Genomic DNA, 22,637 nt, shown 5'->3' with positions numbered 1-22,637 from the left:
ATGTTGTACCTACATCCCAGAAAACACAGGCCCTAATGGTAAAGTCACACTAGCTATAGAAAAATTAAATGACTTGTCTGAAGAGTTAAAAAGGAATTCTGGGATAAAAGATCCCTGGGAAAGATGGTTTGGTTGGATGACAGGATGGCAAAAGGCTTTAATGCAGATTGGTATGGCTATACTAATTTTTCTCTTTATTTTTGCTCTTCTCTTTTGTTGTGTCCTCCCATGTCTGAGAAAATCCCTCATGAAGACTGTTGACCAAGCGGCACCCGCTTTTACCCATCTCGAAGTTGATGACCAAGAATCTCAAGACATCAACTCACCCTGTCTGCCGTTGCAAACATTCCCTTTTGTCGATAAAGTGCAGGAATTCTAGGAAGGGACTAGCTCAGGGACAGCATCTGTCAGTGAATGGTAAAGGCCCCATGTGGAGAAGTGGTGGGTTAGCTGCCATGGGATACCCTTGGGTGTGAAGCGTTCGAGAGCCATACTGACGGATGGTTAGCCTATTAGGGTCAGATCTAGGGACAGCCTTGCACTTTGCATTAACATCTAGCTAGCGGCCACGGGGTTTTTGTGCCTTTGGGTTAACACGTCTTCTGATACTAACATAATAAAGTTTTATCTCTTAGAATCTAACATTTCATAGGGGGGACTGATGTGGAATTATTAAAAATCTTTATTGTACTTGTATTGAATTATTGTACTAACTCCATTTTAACTTTATACTGTGACTTCGTCCTCCATTTTGTCCTCCTAACCTGACTTCTTCAATCCTCCATTTTGTCCTCATGACTTAACTTGTTCATTTTAAAACTACATTACGTGACTGAACTTCTCAACCCAATTAATACAGTAGACAAAGACCGTGTTTCCTTCAAGGACAAGTACCAGGAGGTGCTGGCTACTCCTTAAGACTTGCTGGCTACTCCTTAAGAGCTTGTAAGATAGTACAGTTTGAAGGCCATAGAACACAGTAGTAATGAAATGTTCTATTCATAAGAGACCTTGCACCTGGACATAAAGCTTGATATCATTGACTGTGTAAAATGACGCTTAGGACCCCCTTGTCCCCCACCCGTGTCCAGAATAATCCCACCTCTGATGGGTGGGCACGGGACTAACCTCTTAATTTTACTAACCAATAGGTAAGACACTAACTCCGTCACTTAACAATTAATCCAATTGATGATGTTTATTTGCTGATATTCTAATAATCAATGATGACGCAAAATGCCTCTTAAAAGGGCCTGCGCGCCCGCTTTTACTTCACTTGCCAATAAACTTTCTCGAAGTTATTTTAACCTGAACCTCGTGTGTCAGACTTAATTACTTCAGCGTATATACGCAATTTAATTTTATTGATTTGGACAGGAACAGATAGACTTTAAACATTTTGGTTTACTTTCAAAAAGTACCATAACAAAGCGATGCCTGGCAGGACCCGTCTGAACTATAGCTATTTGGTTGTGCAAAAATTCCACAAGTGACAGTTCAGCTTTAAAAGGTATAATATAGGCACCCAGACCACTTCAGCTCATTGAAGTGGTCTGGGTGCAGTGTCTCTTTTGAACTTAGTGCTGCAATGTTAAACATTGCAGTTCTCCTAGACAGCCACTAGAGGGCTTCCTCGATCAAAGCGAACATTTGGTCCAGTATCTGATGCTGGACGTCCTCACGCTCTGCATAAGGACATCCAGAGTCAGATTTTTTTTCCCCTAGGAAAGCACTGATTCAATGCGTGCATATGGAGGTCTAATGCGCTCGCTGGAATTGCTGGAATTGCCGCCATTGCGCATTAGCGCCTGCTCATTGCAGGATGTCGGAGGGGGTGGAGTGCCAGCCCTGTGCCGAAGGACAGTGGCACTGTGATAAGGTAAATAAATAAAGGGGGAGCGATAGTGCCAGGAATACAGCTTTGTATTCCTGGCACTATAGTAACTCTTTAATGTGTTATGGGGCTGATCAAACATCATTTCTGTGTTTCCCTGCAAAACACAAACCTGCTTTAACTTGCAGGTGAACAAGTGCCACTACTTTTACCTACATATTTGAATTTTGTTCAGTAGATAAAAAGAATACTACAGGATCAGGAACACAAATGTGTATTGCTGAACCTTTAGTTTTATAACCACTATATAGATGGTTTGCCCCGCCACTTACCCTCCATAAATAAAACTTACCTTATTTCCAGAGTCGCACAGGTCCTTCTGCACTGGCTCCGCCCCCAATCCGCCTTATTGACTGACATCATCAGAACCAATCCAATAGGCCTGGCCAATCAGCTTTTTCTCGAACAATGTACTGAATCAATGCATCTCTATGGGGAAAGTTCAGTGTCTCCATCCAGAAAGTGGAGAAGTTAAACACCAGTGCTACACACTGTGCAGCACTGCTCCAGGCAGCACCTCTAGTGGCTGTCAAAGGAGTGGCCACTACAGGTGTTCCAAGGCACTTTTTATGAGAAGGCAGTGTTTACAGCAAAATGCCTGCAGGGACTGACTATACTCACCAGAAAAACTATATTAAAGGACCACTATATGCACCCATACCACTTCAGCTTAATGAAGTGGTCTGGGTGCCAGGTCCATCTACGATTAACCCTGCCTGCTGTAAACATAGAAACTGCTATGTTTACAATGGGTTAATCCAGCCTCTAGTGGCTGTCTCATTGACAGCCGCTAGAGGCGCTTCTCACTGTGATTTTCACAGTGAGAAGAAGCCAGCGTCCATAGGAAAGCATTGAGAATGCTTTCCTATGGACTGGCTGAATGCGCGCGCATGCGCATTCAGCCGATGACGACCGAAGGAGGAGGAGAGTCCCCTGCGCCGGCTCCCTCGTTTAACCCTCTTCCTCCCCCTTCAGCCCGGCGGGAGTGGGACCCTGAGGGTGGGGGAACCCTCAGGGCACTAAAGTGCCAGGAAAACTAGTGTTTTCCTGGCACTATAGTGGTCCTTTAAGCTGTAGTTGTTCTGGTAACTATAGTTTCCCTTTAAAAAGAGGCATTTGTGTATTTTTCATCAGTTATGAAAATTACAATACTAATTATCATTACATACTAATCTCTAGTATAATACTTTATATGATCAAATAAAAAAAAAGTCCACTGGATTATTCAGTCAGGTTATGAGAGTTACTTATTGTACTCTGTCAGTTTTGGAGGTAGTGTTTAACTATGGCAGCTCCAGTAGATATTACTGATCCTGGGACTATCCTTGTAGAAGCATGATAAGTGCCATGTCAGGGGCAGTAACAATTTTATTTACAGAAGAAATCTGGTGTCGGGTACAAAAGGCAGGACAACACCAAAAGGAAAGAAAATAAATTAGCTGTGGGAACTTTGATATTTAAGGTATTGCTATGTAGAAATCTAATTTCCCTGGGCCTGTGGTCTATGGATAAAACCAGCAAGTGAGAATTCAATGCTAACAGTTCAGTTACTTTAGGAATACCTATAAAAACAAACTTTAATATGCTCATTACAAAACACAGTGTGCAGCACCGACATTCAGCATCTCCAAACGTTCTCAAAAGAGATGTATTGATTGGAGCAGCGTGGCGTTTTGCCATGGAGACAAGGCCAGCCGCAGCATGGCAAAAAAGGTAAGTTTAACATAATTCCATGCGATCTAAGGGTGACCAGGAACCTAAATAGTTTGTTTAATTCCATAGTGTTCCTACCTGATTTGTGCTCATTCTCTTCACCATCTGAGCGGTGGCGATCCTGCTCCTCATCATCAGAATGTTGTCTTTCCTCATCATCAGACCGCCGGCGTTCATTATCAGAGTGCTGAAGTTCACCATCTGACCTTTGGCGATCGTTTTCATCATCAGAATGTTGAAGTTCATGCTCCTCATCTTCTGAGTGCTGCTGTTCCCTCTCTTCGCCATCTGACGGACGGTGATCATCATCAGAATGTTGGCGATCATCATCTGAATGCTGCTGTTCATTTTCTTCATCATCTGAAATACGAGGTCTGTGATCCTCATCATCCGATTGGTGTGTTTCCCGTTCTTCTCCATCTGATTGATGATTAATTTCATCATCCGACCTGTGACGTACCTCATCATCATCATCATCATCCGACCTGTGACGTACCTCATCATCATCATCCGACCTGTGACGTACCTCATCATCATCATCCGACCTGTGACGTACCTCATCATCATCATCCGACCTGTGACGTACCTCATCATCATCATCCGACCTGTGACGTACCTCATCATCATCATCCGACCTCTGACGTACCTCATCATCATCATCCGACCTCTGACGTACCTCATCATCATCCGACCTCTGACGTACCTCATCATCATCATCATCTGACCTGTGATGTCCCTCATCATCATCATCCGACCTGTGCTGTACCTCATCATCTGACCGGAGATGTCCCTCATCATCTGACATGTTATGCCCATGTCCATCATCATCATCCTCTGATCTGTGATGCACATTATCATCTGATCTTTCAGATCTTTGGTGGCCCTCATCGTCTGAATGCTGGAGATCATCATCAGAATCCTGCATTTTCTCATCCTCATCAGACTGGTCACTTTTGTCTTCCCTTGCCCATTTTTCATCCTCAGAGTGGCCATCTCTATCTGAACCTTCTGCCTCAGAATGATGACTACTGTGATCAGATCTCTGTCCATCTCCCTCATTGTCATCTTCATGAAGGGCCTCAGAACCACTATGCGGCTCAGCATCCGACTGATCGTTTTCCTCTTGATCAGAGTGTGCTATTTCTGACTGATTATCTGACCTTTCTGAGTGATTGTCACTGCCACTGTGTTGAGACACTGCTTCATCCTCACTATCATCTCCAAATAATTCTTTGTTGCTTGGCTTTACCACAGCATGCTCATCATCCTCATCTTGCTCACTCTCACTTGCTGAAGGGTTGCTTACTGAACCAATATTTCCTGGTTCTGAATCTGATCCAGAAGCAGAATCAGAATCTGCAAATGGGAAGTATGAAAAGCAAGACATTTGTTATCACACCTCATTTATGCCAAACAATAAACAAAAAAACACAAAAAACAGGCATGTTTCAATTATAAGATGTAACTCTTGGTTGTTTTCTTATTTTTTACAGATTTATTTATAAATAAAGATCTACAATCGTAATAATATTAATAAGATCAACATAATAAATATAAGTCATTTTTCAATTAATTTATTTTATGCTGGTGAGTACTTTGCTATATCGAAAATGTGCACAAATAATCACAAAATAATATCTAAGATATGTATTTATTCCACTACGGTTCACATTTGTTAATTTGTTTACTTCCCTTGAGGTGGATAGGCTGTGGGTGTGTGTGTTGATCAGGCTGTACTGTATATATCATAGCACTCTCCTGCCCTCACTGTGTATTAGGTGACCAGGCTGTAATGTATATAGATCTGTATTAGGTGACGAGGCAATAGTGTGCATATTATATATCCTACCCCCACTGTGTATTAGGTGACCAGCCTGTAGTGTACATATTATATATCTGTATTATGTGACCAGGCTGTAGTGTAAATATGATATATTAGGTGGTCAGGCTGTGGTGTATATATTATATATTAGGTGGTCAGGCTGTGGTGTATATATTATATATTAGGTGGTCAGGCTGTGGTGTATATATTATATATCTGTATTATGAAGTCAGGCTGTAGTGTATATATTATATATCTGTAATATGTGACAAGGCTGTAGTGTACATATTATATATCTGTTTTATGTGGCCAGGCTGTAGTGTAAATATGATATATTAGGTGGTCAGGCTGTGGTGTATATATTATATATTAGGTGGTCATGCTGTGGTGTATATATTATATATATGTATTATGAATTCAGGCTGTAGTGTATATATTATATATCTGTAATATGTGACAAGGCTGTAGTGTACATATTATATATCTGTTTTATGTGGCCAGGCTGTGGTGTATATATTATATATTAGGTGGTCAGGCTGTGGTGTATATATTATATATTAGGTGGTCAGGCTGTAGTGTATATATTCTAAATTAGGTGGTCAGGCTGTGGTGTATATATTATATATTAGGTGGTCAGGCTGTAGTGTATATATTCTAAATTAGGTGGTCAGGCTGTAGTGTATATATTATATATTAGGTGGTCAGGCTGTAGTGTATATATTATATATTAGGTGGTCAGGCTGTAGTGTATATATTATGTGGTCAGGCTGTAGTGTATATATTATGTGGTCAGGCTGTAGTGTATATATTATGTGGTCATGCTGTAGTGTATATATTAGGTGGTCAGGCTGTAGTGTATATATTATATATTAGGTGGTCAGGCTGTAGTTTATATATTACATATTATATATTTGGTGGTCAGGCTGTAGTGTATATATTATATATTATGTGGTCAGGCTGTAGTGTATATATTATGTGGTCAGGCTGTAGTGTCTATATTATATATTATGTGGTCAGGCTGTAGTGTATATATTATGTGGTCAGCCTGTAGTGTATATATTATATATTAGGTGGTCAGGCTGTAGTGTATATATTATATATTAGGTGGTCAGGCTGTAGTGTATATATTATATATTAGGTGGTCAGGCTGTAGTGTATATATTATATGGCCAGGCTGTAGTGTATATATTATATATTAGGTGGTCAGGCTGTAGTGTATATATTATATATTAGGTGGTCAGGCTGTAGTGTATATATTATATATTAGGTGGCCAGGCTTTAGTGTATATATTATATATTAGGTGGCCAGGCTGTAGTGTATATATTATATATTAGGTGGCCAGGCTGTAGTGTATATATTATATATTAGGTGGCCAGGCTGTAGTGTATATATTATATATTAGGTGGCCAGGCTGTAGTGTATATATTATATATTAGGTGGTCAGGCTGTGGTGTATATATTATATATTAGGTGGCCAGGCTGTGGTGTATATATTATATATTAGGTGGCCAGGCTGTAGTGTATATATTATATATTATATGGCCAGGCTGTAGTGTATATATTATATATTAGGTGGTCAGGCTGTGGTGTATATATTATATATTAGGTGGCCAGGCTGTGGTGTATATATTATATATTAGGTGGCCAGGCTGTAGTGTATATATTATATATTAGGTGGCCAGGCTGTAGTGTATATATTATATATTAGGTGGCCAGGCTGTAGTGTATATATTATATATTAGGTGGTCAGGCTGTAGTGTATATATTATATATTAGGTGGCCAGGCTGTAGTGTATATATTATATATTAGGTGGCCAGGCTGTAGTGTATATATTATATATTAGGTGGTCAGGCTGTAGTGTATATATTATATATTAGGTGGTCAGGCTGTAGTGTATATATTATATATTAGGTGGCCAGGCTGTAGTGTATATATTATATATTAGGTGGCCAGGCTGTAGTGTATATATTATATATTAGGTGGTCAGGCTGTAGTGTATATATTATATATTAGGTGGCCAGGCTGTAGTGTATATATTATATATTAGGTGGTCAGGCTGTAGTGTATATATTATATATTAGGTGGTCAGGCTGTAGTGTATATATTATATATTAGGTGGTCAGGCTGTAGTGTATATATTATATATTATATGGTCAGGCTGTAGTGTATATATTATATATTAGGTGGTCAGGCTGTAGTGTATATATTATATATTAGGTGGCTAGGCTGTAGTGTATATATTATATATTAGGTGGTCAGGCTGTAGTCCTGTATTAGGAGAGCTGGTGGGGGTCCAGCCGGTCTGTAATGTGAATAACCCGGTGTTTGGAATATCTCCCGGTCGGACCATCTGTCACTCACCGATACGTTTCTGCTCGTTGTCGGAGTCGGCATCGCTCCCGAACAGATCCTGCATGTCCGCCATGACTGAGAGCCGGAAGAGCTGGCAGACTGGGAGACACGACGAGGGAGGGAGAGAGGCCTGCTGGGACAGCGCAAGCCTCACTCTGTCAATAACTTTATCAACAAGGAAAAAAGCGAACACTGACAGACAGATCAGATACCAGACTAAAAAGTGACAGTGAAGAGAGATAGGGAAATTGGAAATCTCACTGCTACATGTGGGGCCAAAATACTAGCTGTACTGGATGAAACATATTTTTTTCCCACTTGACTATTTTGACCTAGAATTTTATAATTCTCTTTATTTTCTGCTTTGTCCCATAGCCATCCAAGCCACTGGGCTAATGCCTGGTTTGCCCAATGGTCAGTCCAGGCCTGGCATTCCCTTTATATAGTGTTGATTTTATCTCAGACAGGAGGCTCATATTATGCATTAAATTCCTTCTTTACTACTCCCGCAGCAAAATAGTTAATAACATGTCTGTTCGTCCACCCATTGTAAAGCGCTGCAGAATTTGACAGCGCTCTATAAATATCATAATAATAATAATAAGAAGAAGAAGAAGAAGAAGAACATCCAACACGACCAAACTTGATAGGGTTGCCAGCCGGACGGTATTTTACTGGCATAGCTAGTATTTGAGGCTGCCCATCCGATACCAGTATATTTAAATACCGCTACAATTGCAGGTGTTTGTCCCCCCCCAGTATCTGCAAGGAGAGAGGCTGCTCTGTACAGAAACAGCCAACGGAGCTGAGCTGTGTGTGTGAAGTGTTGCTAACCTGCCTGATCCTTAACTGCCCAGTCTACCTGGTGCTGCATGGATGTGCTACATTGATTACTGCAACTTAAACTCCTTTTCGGAGGCACACAGTTATCTACTCCAGGCCTCCAGCGTGAACCGTTTACAGTGTTACCTCGGTTTACAAACGCCTAGGTTAACATAATTTTCAGTTTACAAATGAAATTCCATTCAGACTAATGCCTCGGTTTACAAAGATTTTTCGCAATACGAAGCAAGTTTCCCCAGGATGCATTGCACCTGGGAGGTTAATAGCGCCACCACCGTGCATGCTGTAGTCTGTGGGTAGAACGTGGCGTCGAGTGTGGAGGTGTTGGAGCAGTTTTTGCATTGAGTTTTGGAGCCATTCTGAAATTTATTCGCAGCGGTTTTGGGACTTTTTGGAACTTTTTGGTGCATTTCTCAAGCGGTGGAAAGGTAGGAAGCTGAGCTTTGTCGTTTGCATGCCTTTTACTATGTGTTCTGCATTGTGGGTTTCTTTCCATGCCAGCTCATTTTGACTTTTTTCTGACCTCCGGAACGAATTCATTGGTTTTCAATGCATTCCTATGGGAAACCGTGTTTCGGTTTACGAATTTTTCGCAATAAGAAAAGTCCTGGAGAACGCATTAAATTCGTAAACCAAGGTACCACTGTATTATAGAGAAGGCTTTGGAGGTCTGAACTCTAAAGGAGCGGTTGGGAATAGGGACATGACACCATGGATCAACGTCACATGCCTTTCCCGCTTTGACTGTGCCATGCTCCAGAGTGGTTCCAATAAGGCTGGGCAGAAGAAAGAATTCACACGCAACCACTGCCAATTTAACATAATTTATTCTTCTAATCTACTGCAAGAAAGTGACAGCTCAGTCAGACTGCAAATAACAGTCACAAACCAAAAATCAGCATTTACATTTTATTTGCTATAGTTTTATGGTTTATTAAATAGTTCAAACTCTTTTTGCTTTTATAAAATATAAAAAAAAAACTGCACTTCAAAGTAACACTCCATTGGCATTTTTTGAAATCACTACTTAATATATATATCCCCTGTATATGCAGCTGTACTTTAACAGAACACTCCGTTGGCAAAAACAAATTAAAACAAAAAAAAATCACTATTTAGTATGCATACTCTGTATATTTAGTGTATATACAGATACTTAAAGGGAACACCACATTGGCAAAATAAAAATCACTATTTAGTTTTTATTCCCCTAATGAAAACATGTATTTATTTATGTACATTTTTTTTGGGTGTGATAAACATCTTGCAAAGGCTGCCTATCGGAGAAATTAAGACATGAAGAAGGCAGGGCTAAAGTAAGCTATGTGGATGTGTGCACATGGACACCTGCCTGCTCAGGGAAACATTGTGACTGTGAGTAGTAAAATATCAAACCAAATATCTTGATAGTAAAGGATTCCCATAACCAAAGTAGAGAGGACCCTGGTGTAAGAAATAGTTTTGCCCCCCGCACTCCCTCTTGTGCAAGTGTGGACAAAAGTTAGATGCAATTCAAGCTAGAGATCTTTTTTTTTTTTTAAAACAGTAGTGTGTTTGTATGTAATGTTTGCCTGTTCAGGCCCCTATTCTGCACTACCCATCGAGTACCCCAAGTTCATGGGCCACCAGATGTCGTCCCCCCCCCCCTGAGCGCGAGGGCCCTGATGCTGCCACACTGGTTGTGCCAGCGGTAGTTCCGCCGTGCTGTAATAAATAAAAAAGGGCTATGTATTCATGGCTTTTAAAGCTTTCTGCATGTGCAACTCTGGTTTATACTGAGGCAATTGTCAGGGTGGTGTCCCACCTTCTATCCTTGTGGAATTCAGCATTGTATAGGATAGTACCAGACCACAGATTGCATCCTCAGCCAAAGGGATTCAACGTCTCTGACATGTGCATGTTTGTGAAGGCACTGTTTAGCTGCAAACACAAACTTCCCCTTTGATTATGCAATTTGTTTCTAAGAATTATTTTGTGATATAGGAAATATTTCCCTCTGCAAACATAACATATCTCTTCCTAACATATACCACTTCCTGTGATGTCACGCATATATAATTATGTAAATTAGCATTGCCGGTATTTTTTTGCAAGAAAGGTGGCAATCCTATATGCAACATACATATAGAACATACAGTAACCAATTAACATGAAGCACAGTCTATAAAGGAGATGACCCTCAACTGATCTTCCTCTTTCTTTGCTGCTCCTTCAGGAACAGATATGTGTATTTTCTGACTTTGATGCATATTTTAACTTTATTATAGTGTGGAGATTTTCTCTATTATTTACTGTGTGAATTCGAGACAATTTGCACATTCTTACATTCTTTTTGCTCGAATTTCAGACTTTATTGCGATATGCAGATTGAGGCAGTGTGGTGGCTACTATGGAATTACCCTGCTTTTTGCCTTGTGATTTTGGTGTACGCAAATTCCGTTAGCAATCACGTTTGGGGGCCAATTCTCTTCTCTTTCAGACTGAAATCCAGAGTTAGGTCACACGGCCCTTGTTGGTTCTCAGCTAGTTATTTCCAACCATTTTCTCCTCAATTTATCTCAGAAAAGTACACTATTGTTTCTATTTGTATTTTGCAACATAGTTTACCACAGTTTGTTTCCGAAAATCTGTTCGTAAGCTTATTTCATTTTGGGAATTTTACCACATGACAGGAGGCTTCATATTTGCATATCTTTCTTTACTGAAAACTCCAGCAGCATAGAAACAGTAACAACCAATCAGAGAAAAGATATGGTGCCCATAAAAGGCCCTGTCTATGACATCACTTCCTCTTTCTTTGCTGCTCCAGCCATCAACAGGTCAGAGTAATTTTACCTCTCTGGTTTATGTACTTATATTGTCTTTTTATTGTATTATTCCTGTTTTTTATTATATTTATTATTGTATTATTATTACTGTTTTTTTTTTCTTATATTTACTATTGTATTATTACTGTTTTTCCTTATTCACCCCTATCTACCTATACCTGTCCCCCTCCTGTTTTTCACTTCTCAGTCGCCCTGTTGGTTTCTGGTGCCTCTGTTACTTTGTTTTTTTCGGACTGCCGGTCCGCGGGCGTCACGGCTGTCCGTGCTGCGTTCGCCGCGCGGACCTGCCCTTACTGACACAGGGGGCTGGGTGGGGACGGGTGGAGGGTAGCTGGGGTTAAAAAATTTTCAGTTTGCCGCCCTTTTGTTCCCTTCCCGCTCGCAGCCGCGAGCGGGTAGCTCTCTCTTACTCACGCGGCTGGCGGCCATCTTGGTTCTCGCGGCAAAATCGCGAGACCCGCGACGGCTGCCTCTCCTCACACTCGGCGGTCGGGGAATCACCCGATCGCCGCAACGGAGTTGGGGGACCCCCCCCCACCTCTTCTCAGTCTCAGGAAACCGGACAGCTGGGATGGCTTAGGTGACTTGCTGTTTTCCTGCAAAGCAAACAGACAGCTATTCCAACTATATGAAACTTATAGTTATGAAACTCATAGTGTATATAACTTGAAAACGCAATGGTTCTATTTAGACTGTTTACATGGGATTAGTGAAACTTTTCTTCTATATATATATACCTAGCAGGAATGGTGGCTCAGGAGATAAGCTGTCTGCCTGTATAAGCAAGCAGACAGTCAGTCCAACAAAACACAAGTTTGAACCCCAGCATGGGTACCCATGGTAACTTGAATTTTCCTGTTCCCAAAACCAACAATATATAATGACCATTTATCAAATATTGGTAGATAACACTCTTTATCTATGTTAAATGTTATCAATTAGTTTAACCCCTTAAGGACACATGACATGTGTGACATGTCATGATTCCCTTTTATTCCAGAAGTTTGGTCCTTAAGAGGTTAATAAGTGTCCTATTTTACCTATGTACCAGTTTATAGGGTACAAATTGAAGTTTGTGGTAGGCTTTACTCTCCATCCTGTGCAAGGTCAGTAGGTATGATCACATTCTGATGGCGGTCCTGTTTTTTATTGTTCGGTACAAGATAGTCAATGCAGGCACAATTGAGTTCTCTTTGGTATGAAGGCTGTACTATATACGATATACATACCTTAACCGACATACTGCCTCGCTGGTCCCTGCAGGGACAGATGCAACATTATTTCCCCTCAGGGGATCAAATTCTGCTATACCCTTCAAAGGGAATATTATACTGATTACCCGGCACAGGGTTATATTACATTACTGTACCCAAGGGTGCAACATTTATGTGGGTGTCCTCTGGGTATTTTTTCATGGCACACCACCTGGGGTGACCCCCAAATATGCATGCAAGGGCGCTGACGGCCCATTTCAATTGATGTGGGTGTCCTCTGATTGCCACGGTGATACCGGAGAAACTGACGGAAGCCAAGCACAGAGAGATGGACACAGGTTTCTTCAGGAAGGAAGAGATTCTTTATTGGATCACCGATCGGGACTCAGAGGGACTAGCGTCACCAAAATACAGCAAAGTCTGAGTACTGAATACATAGAGTACATTCCTTATATAGCACTGTAGATCCTCCCACAATTAACTACACCCACACATACCCTTAACCTATTTAATGAATAGAGTCTAAACTCATCCATCCGGTCTAACCACGTGGCTCATCTGATACAAAGGAGAGGGACGCGTAATTCCAGTTCTTACATTCCTGCACCTGGTCAGTACAGTGATGACAGTATCTTAGCTACGTATAATTAAGTAACTGATACTACAAACACATATACATACATATGCCTTGTGGCAATCTTAGCCTGCTAAACTTGTATTTTACTGGAATTACATCACATTCCCCCCTTTGATGCCTCTGATATTTCACAATTACTTGAGGCATCACTTAACCTTGGTTTGCATATACCTCAGGTTACCATGAACCAGACCAGACTTATCTTATGATGTGAATCTTCAACATTCATCTTCTTGCATTGGTTCTCCCTGATCTAGAGCCTTATACTTATATATCGCCATTATCTGTGCAGCAGCCTTCCTCTCTGCTATACTTCCTATCAGGCTTTGCACAGACCTAACTACTAAGGGTATAAGACACGGCAGGAGTAGACACAACATTAAAATTAGTAGGACTCCACCTACCACTGCCTTAAGCCCTCCAAACCACTCATACCAGCTACCAAACCAACTACTTGGATTATACCCTTTCCATACCTGAGTAGGCACATGCGCTAGTTTAACCATATGGCTAGTAAGCTCAGCTATTGCTTGCCCTTCGTCATCTATTTGAAGACAGCAATTGCTCAGGTTAAACTTCCCACATACACCTCCCTCTACTGCCAAAAGGTAATCCAAGGCTAATCTATTTTGGTAGACTGCTGTCCTCATCCTGGTGTTATGCTTCGCTAGAAGATTGAGCGCTTGTGATGTCTCATTTGTGATAATCTCAACCACCGCCTGTAATCTTATAATACGGTTGAGCATATAAATAGGGGTTCTATAACCAAAGGTACCATCCTCAGCCCACGTGGCTGGCCCATAATAATCTATGATACGCTGGGGAGGCCATTCATCATCTTCCCAGGCGCCTATCTCTATGGGTCCCCTTTTCTTCCTATGATTCACATCATACACTTTAACACCTAAAGTCTCACCTGTTTCAATCGGTAACAAGAAGAAGGATGGTTTGAGCATACCCAACACACATGCCCCTTCCCAGTCCTGTGGCAGCTCCGAATAGGCTTTCTTACCACAGATCCAGTACAAATTTGCTGGGGCTCTCCAAGTAGATGTGATGGATAGATCAAACCACACATCCTTTAAATTGGCATATCTAGCAAACGGGTTAGATGGTTCTGAGACATTTGAAGCCGACCACCAAGTTGTATTCTTTGTATCATCATCATAAGCTTTTTGCCCTAGACAAGTTAATTCTCCTACAGAAGTATTATACATTATTCCTTTCCTTGCTATGCAAACATAACCTATGATGGAGGTCTTTAATCTCCACTCAGATTTACCTCTAACACTCATATGATAATCGGCTTGTGTAGATATTAGTTGGTCAACTGCCTCAGAACCGGACATTACCTCCTTTGCTTCCCAAGGCCATTGGTCTCCCATGTTAGTACCTCCACACACATAGCAGTTGGTAACATTAAGACTACCGGCAATACTTTCAGCTAAATCGATGAACAGGTTTTTAGCATTATGGGGGATCTTATTATCTATACTCATCTCTTCGTAAAAGGAATGGTATACTTGATGAGTCTGGGAGGATACCGTATCAGTCTCTATTCCTATAAACAATAATGTCCCAGGATCTAAACCCGTCCCGTATATTTGAAACACAAATAAATTACCATACTTATCTAAGAACTTGTCGGGGTTATTAATGAGTATATGGACTGGGTTGCATTCCATAGACTTACAATAAGGGCTAGTCGGCAACTTAGTCACTATCATGTCTTTGTCTACTGTCTGTCCCCAAGTTGCCCACCCCACACAAGACCAATATGGACAAAAGTTATAGTCTTTATTTGGGCATCTAGGACTTACATATTTATTTTTGCTACTGGGACAAATATATTTATCGTTAGACCCATACGTCCTCTCCCATCTAAGATCCCCACATACATTCCACGGCTTTCTACCACTCGATATCGCTTTACACGCATCAAATAGCAGAACACCCGAAGAATGTACGGATTCTAACACCGTTTTATTAATTAGGGTCCCCTGAGGATCTCCATTCCTGAGAGTCAACCAAATTGTACGAGGTTGATACTCCGGACTGAAGCACTTAGGTTCTCCTACTCCTAAATGGCACACACTATAATCTATATTTAAGTATCTACATCTCGATACATCTCCTTTACACTCGTATTGTGAATGCCAAATTAGGGTTTGGGAAATATGGTTACCTGTTCTCGTAGTCTTAATGCATACCTCACAGCTAGGAGTGTCGGTACCTCTACCTTCCTGAATATAAAAACACATATAAATAAACACTATCAAAAGCACATCTTTCGCCGTCATCCTCAGTCTTCGTCCGTGCGATGGCGCCTCAGCTTCCAGGATGTGAGGGGCTGCAGGGAATGGAGTTCTGCTCATCTTCACAGGTGTCCCTTCGAGACTTTCCTGGCTTATACACTATGTGATGGTAAGCGGACAGGCTTTATTATGGCCTTCTCACTCACACCTGTAACAATAAAATTTGTAATCCACAATAATTCCTCGTTACTCCGACTGAGTAGTGCGTTTTAACCGGATCTTGCAGGGATTCTCTGGATCTGCTGTAACTTGCCAAGAATCGACTGCTGCTGGTTTAACCCTGGAGTGATGTATCCACGGAGTCACTTCTGCTACTTTTATTGCTGTAGGGGTAGACAAAAGAACAACATAAGGACCTCTCCACTTGGGCCCTAACGGTACAGTATTCCACTCTTTAATCCACACTTGGTCTCCTGGATGGTAACTATGAACAGGGGGATAAATATTCACAGGTAATCTATCTTGTACCCATTTCTGTACCTCCTCCATAGTTTTACCCAACTCTACAACCTGCTGCCGGGTAATTCCTTCTCCCAACTGACTCAAGTCCCCCCTTAAGTTACCAAGTACGGGAGGTGGTCGCCCATACATGATTTCAAAAGGAGAGAGGCCCATCCTTCTGGTAGGGGTACTGCGGATTCGCAATAAAGCTATGGGTAAGAGAACGTTCCACTTAAGTTGGGTTTCCTGACACATTTTAGCCAACTGGTTCTTTATAGTTCTATTCATTCTCTCTACCTTACCAGAACTCTGGGGTCTATATGCAGTATGAAGCCTCCACTTTATACCAAGCATATGAGTCAGTTGTTGTAGGCACTGGTGAACAAAAGCTGGACCATTGTCCGATCCTATAGAACAGGGTAGTCCATATCGGGGTATTATTTCTCGTAGCAGGAATCTCACAACTTCTCCTGCTTTCTCTGTACGAGTAGGACATGCTTCTACCCAGCCTGAATAGGTGCACACAATTACCAGCAGGTAACGATGTCCACCCGATTTAGGCATCACTGTAAAGTCTATTTGTAGATCGGACATGGGGAGTCCCCCCATAAACTGAACTCCTGGTGGCTTTACTGGTCCTTGTCTTGCATTATTTTTAGCACACGTTACACATCTACGTACAATGGCCTGAGTCAAGTTGGACAATCTTGGTATGTAGAAATGTTTTCTAAGAGATTCTTCAGTACTGTCTCTCCCAGAATGTGTCCCGTTGTGATAATTTTGGACAATTTCTACCGCTAGCGATGCTGGTATAACTATTCTTCCATCTTCTAGCTGATACCACTTGTTCTCCAGATACTTTCCCGGTTCAGTCTTTAACCACTCCTCTTCTTGAGCTGTATAAACTGGAGTCCATTGGGACAGTGGAGTTGGTATAAGAGCAGCTATATGCCCTACATACTCCTGTCTTCCTGATTCAGCAGCACGCTTAGCTGCACTATCTGCCATCCGATTTCCCTTGGTTACATCACCATCTCCTCTCAGATGCGCTCGACAATGTATGATACCGACTTCTTTCGGCTCCCACACTGCTTCCAATAGTTGTAGGATTTCAGCTGCGTACTTGATTTCTTTGCCTTCTGAATTCAGTAGTCCTCTTTCTTTATACAAAGCTCCGTGGGCATGAGTGGTTAAAAACGCATACTTAGAGTCCGTATAGATATTTACTCTTAAACCTTCAGCCAATTGTAACGCTCGTGTTAGTGCTATTAATTCTGCCTTTTGTGCTGATGTTCCTTTCGCCAGTGGCCGAGCTTCTATCACCTTGTCTATTGTTGTCACTGCATATCCTGCATAGCGGATCCCTTCTTTCACATAACTACTGCCGTCGGTGTAATATTGAACATCGGGGTTCTGGATGGGAAAATCACGAAGATCTGGTCTACTTGAGAATACTTCATCCATTACTTCCAAACAATCATGTTGACTTTCAGTAGGTTGTGGCAAAAGGGTAGCTGGATTTAAGGTGTTTACAGTCTCTAAATGCACTCTTGGGTTTTCACACAACATTGCTTGATACTTGGTCATACGGCTGTTACTAAACCAATGATTTCCTTTGTAATCCAACAACGTCTGTACTGCATGTGGGACTCGTACATAAAGTTCTTGACCCAGAGTGAGTTTATCGGCTTCAGCTACTAGCAGGGCGGCTGCAGCTACGGCTCTTAGACAAGGTGGAAATCCGCTGGCCACTGCATCCAATTGTTTAGACATGTAGGCAACAGGTCTTTGCCATGATCCCAAGTACTGTGTCAATACTCCCACAGCCATTCTTCTTTGCTCGTGTACATATAAGTAGAATGGTCGTGTGTGATCAGGTAGACCTAATGCTGGGGCACTCATCAAAGCCTTCTTCACATCTTCAAATGCCGTTTGCTGTTCTTGGGTCCATAAGAAGGGGTCGTGCTCTGTACCTTTGATAGCTGCGTACAGAGGTTTTGCTAGTATCGCATAACTGGGAATCCATATCCTACAGAAGCCTGCTGCCCCCAAGAATTCTCGCACTTGTCTTCTATTATTGGGTATTGGTATTTGGCAGACAGCTTCTTTTCTCTCTGGCCCCATAATTCTTTGACCTTCAGAGATATGGAATCCTAGATACTTGACAGTTGGCAAACACAACTGAGCCTTCTTTCTAGACACCTTGTATCCTGCCTTCCAGAGAATGTGTAGTAGATCGTGCGTTGCTTGCTGACAGATTTCTTTTGTAACTGCTGCTATCAACAAGTCATCTACATATTGTAACAATACACACTCTCCTGGGATGGACTCGAAATCCAATAGATCTTGACTTAGGGCTGAACCAAATAGGGTAGGTGAATTTTTAAACCCTTGGGGCAGTCTTGTCCAAGTCATTTGGCGTTTTGAGCCCGTTACAGCGTTCTCCCATTGGAAAGCAAAAATACATTGCCTTTCTGCGGCAATTCGGAGGCAAAAGAAGGCATCTTTGAGGTCTAAAACTGTGAAGTAAGTAGCCCCGCCCGGAATTAAAGCAAGCAGGTTATATGGATTGGGTACAACTGGATGTATGCTAACAACCGCATCATTGACTGCTCTTAAGTCCTGCACAGGTCGATACTCATCTGTGCCGGGCTTTTGAACAGGCAGCAATGGGGTGTTCCAGGGGGAAGTACAGAATTTTAGGATACCATACCGTATGAACTTATCCAGATAGGATTGGATGTTCTTCTTAGCCTTCTGCGGGATGTGATATTGTCTCAGGCTCACTGGATAAACCCCATGTTTAAGTTCAATTTTTATTGGTGGAATATTGCGGGCCAGTCCTGGTGGGTTGTTCTCTGCCCAAACTCCTGGTATGTTAAACAATGTCTCATCACTCCTAGGGTTTTGGCTAGTCAACACTGTATAAAGTCGCCACTCTTCTTCCTTTGGTACGGATAAAGTCATAATACCTGAAGGTCCATTAAACTTTAAAGATGTTGTTCCATCTGGTAGGAACGTAATCTGCGCTTGTAATTTGGATAGCATATCACGTCCCAGCAATTGGACTGGACATTCAGGCATATAAAGGAATTGGTGTTTTACTACGTGGCCTCCCAATGTACAGAGTCGACTTTTAAGAACCGGTTTTTCAGCACTTCTTCCAGTTGCTCCTATCACAGTAATAGTCCTTCCGGATGGAGGAGCAACTAGATTAGTCACCACTGAATGTTCAGCACCAGTGTCGATCATGAACGCACTCCTTTTCCCCCCTATTGATACATCGACCATAGGCTCCGCTCGACCAAGGGGGATGGAGCCCGGTCGGTATCAATAGTCCTCCATGACCGTGTCAGCCAATCCTACAAAGTCCCTACCTTCTCTATCGCGAGACCTTTGCGCTGCTGGAATATACCTGTCTTCCCTAACACTTCCTCTGTTCCCATTACTCCCTCTATAACCATTACTCCCTCTACCTCTCGCTCTGCCTCTAAAGTTTCCGTAGCCTGCCCTGGGTAGGTCTCTCTCGTACTGCTCTCTTTGCGGACATTCGTTCCTCCAATGCCCTTCTTCCTTGCAATACGCGCACTGATCCCTACTCAAAGGCTCCCTACTCCATCTACTATTGCCTCTATCTGGGCCCCGTTTATCTACGCCTGCGATCGCTACCGCTAGCATATCAGCCTTTTTACGCATCTTGCGCTCCTCCTCTTTCTTGCTTTCTGTTTCCCTATTCATATAGACCTTATTAGCTACCTCCATTAGTTGGGAGATTGACATACCTGCAAACCCTTCTAACTTTTGTAGCTTGCGCTTAATATCTCCGTAAGCTTGGCTGACAAAGGCGGAGTTAACCATTCGGGAATTGTCTGCGTCTTCCGGATTAAAGGGGGTGTACAAGCGGTACGCCTCCAATAATCGGTCATAAAAGACACTGGGCGCTTCATCGCTTTTCTGGATCACCTCAACTGTCTTCGACATGTTAATGGCTTTCTTTCCTCCGGCTTTCATGCCAGCAATTATAGCGTCTCTATAGGCTCTGAGTTGAACCATATCAGCACCATTTACGTTCCAATCGGGATCGGTGTTGGGATAGTGTGTCGCGGCCCATGCTGCTGGATTGGCTTGGTTCAAAGCACGGGCTCTATCCTCTAATGCTTTAATGGCTGCTTGATTTATTCTTGTCCTTTCCTCATTGTTAAATAAAGTCATTAATAACTGCTGGCAATCAGCCCATGTCGGATTATGTGTCTGTACTATTGAGGTGAACAGATCAGTCATGGCTTGTGGTTTCTCAGTATACGAGGAATTATGGGTCTTCCAGTTTAAAAGGTCGGTAGTGGTGAAAGGGACATATACGAAGACAGGGTCAGCGTGTGCCATTTGACCTGCGGCATCGATATAAGCTGACCCGGGATTTAAGCGAAGAGGCATCTGATAGTGCTTTAATTGTTGGGCACCAGTCAACTGTCGGGTTTGGATGGGGCTACGTAGGGAAGCGTCAGTCATGGGTTCCGGTCGGGGAGATATAGGGCATGGGGATGTGGGAGGTTGGTTTTGGGAAAAGGTAGTGAATAGAACACTTCGGGCCGAGCTAGATGAAGCTTGACCGGAAGTCTGAAGTGGCGCCAAATCAGGATATTCGTTTCTAATGGGGGTGGGTTCTGGTTCCGGAAGGGGAGATTTAGTACGAGGGGGGGTGGATCCTGTACTGGAGGAGGAAGCGGAAGTGGATGAGGGTAATGAGGGAAGGGTTACAGGACTTCCTGTATTTGCGTCACTTCCTCTTACCGGAAAGTAAGGGGGCGGCAAAGGGATCTCGGACTCAGGGGGCGTGTCCAAAATGGGCCTAACACCAGTCCTAGTGGACGAACAAGTCCTAGCTACCATGAGGCGACACTGCTCCTCGTGGCATGTCTGGAGCCATTTTGGCGAGTCATTTACGGCCTGTCTCCAACAATCAATATAAGGAAACTGGCCGTAAAGTTCAGGCCTACCTGATACAGCCACGTGTAAGCGCTGTACCAGAGTTGGATCCAAACTGCCACGTGGCGGCCATGCCGCAACCAAAGTAGGCCACTCCCTAGTGCACAAAGTGACCAAACGTACAGGGGACATCTTAACCCCAAAATCACAAACTTTGAATCCCTTTTTAAAATTCTTAACCATACATCCTAAGGGATCCAGAATCGTTGACTGCGACGCACCCATATTTAACAGTGGAACGTCGTCGACAACGATTACTATACATGCGTACTATTCAACAGTCACACCCGTTTCCTCTGGCAACAGCACCACGTGGTACGGTTACCAAGTGAAACGTACACAATAACAATAAACACTCAGGGAATTCCCATACACACACAGCTGCTACACCAGTCACTATATAATCAATATTATGCCCTTTGGCGTAACTACACAGTCACCCACGCTATAATTCTCTATATACGAATTACCCGTCTATAACACACCCAGTAACATCGTCTTTTACAAATAGCGGTTACAGTACGGTTAGCATAGGTCAAAGCACAAGTTAAGGTCACAATACAATTATTAGTGGTTATGGTGTTAAACATGCAATGGACGACAATGATTAGTACTTATTATATAATGTCAGTAAATATACAGGGTTATGGTACCGTGCACTATAATACAGCAACACACTATTAACACTCTCGCTAGACGGCTGAGCTCGCGCTATCTAACAAGATATACACTTTACTAAAACAATCGTTAACACATTTACAATTCCCAACTAAACTATTGGCCAGTACCTTGAATGGACTACCTAAAACTATATACACCCGTTTTGGTTAGCCACACTGCCCAATCACCACATATATAGCGAGCTAGAGAACCGAATTTACACAGACGCCTCTTAGTCGCACTATACAACGAGCTAGAGAACCGAATTTACACAGGCGCCTCTTAGTCGTACTATCAAAAGTCTAGTGGGTTCCAAATTTACACGCCTTCCCACTTAGCCCAGATAGGATGAGAACTAGCGAACCGAATTTACACAGGCGCCGCTTAGTCTCCCGGTCCCTCCGACCTAGCGAACGTAATATACACCCTAGAACGCTAGTCTAGACAAGACACCGGTGTCCGGCTAGGGCTATCTTACACCAGGACCCCGCCTGACTAACCAAATCAAACGGTCTGACTAAAGAGCGTTCGATCGAGCGGTGCGCCTTCGCTCCTTCCCTCCGACAGAGGGGGCAGATACAGATTCAAAAACCCCTTTGGGCCTACCGCACAATCGGTATACCCCTAGCGGGTCCTGCCGTCTAAAACAGCAGTTGTCTTACCTCCTCGTTCCTGAACCTGAGTTCACACTCATCGACGGGGACACCCCAGCACTTCTTACGTAGAGGCCGATGATCTCCTGGACAACAGACCAGTGGCGCCGAGACGAAGGGAGGTCCACGCAGAAGTTCAGGGGTGCAGCCGTAGAGAACGTGGGCAAAGATAGACCGTCTCACGCCTCTGCCTCTCAGCTACCGTTGAACGATGAGCTTCCCGGCCAATGCACCAAATGATACCGGAGAAACTGACGGAAGCCAAGCACAGAGAGAT

The 22,637-nt window shown here is 42.7% G+C and overlaps 1 protein-coding gene across 4 annotated transcripts in view; it reads right to left on the bottom strand.

Moving 5' to 3' along the window:
* The window catches only part of LEO1 (LEO1 homolog, Paf1/RNA polymerase II complex component), a 35,093-nt gene extending 27,167 nt beyond the window's left edge, over positions 1-7,926 (bottom strand). For 2 of the 4 annotated variants that reach the window (XM_063449049.1, XM_063449046.1), the window contains exons 1-2: positions 7,793-7,926; positions 3,686-4,963 (exon numbers count right to left, since the gene is read on the bottom strand). In XM_063449049.1, the coding sequence (XP_063305119.1) occupies positions 3,686-4,963; positions 7,793-7,856 (1,342 nt within the window). In that variant the 5' untranslated portion in view covers positions 7,857-7,926. The remainder of the gene's footprint in view (positions 1-3,685; positions 4,964-7,792) is intronic. The other 2 variants (XM_063449047.1, XM_063449048.1) reach the window with 2 other exon arrangements.
* Between the last annotated feature and the right edge of the window lie 14,711 nt (positions 7,927-22,637).

Source organism: Pelobates fuscus, chromosome 3 (assembly GCF_036172605.1).
Source record: "Pelobates fuscus isolate aPelFus1 chromosome 3, aPelFus1.pri, whole genome shotgun sequence".
Classification (NCBI taxonomy): domain Eukaryota; kingdom Metazoa; phylum Chordata; class Amphibia; order Anura; family Pelobatidae; genus Pelobates; species Pelobates fuscus.
The sequence above is the reverse complement of the archived record's forward strand: the minus strand, read 5'-3'. Positions and strand labels throughout refer to the sequence as shown.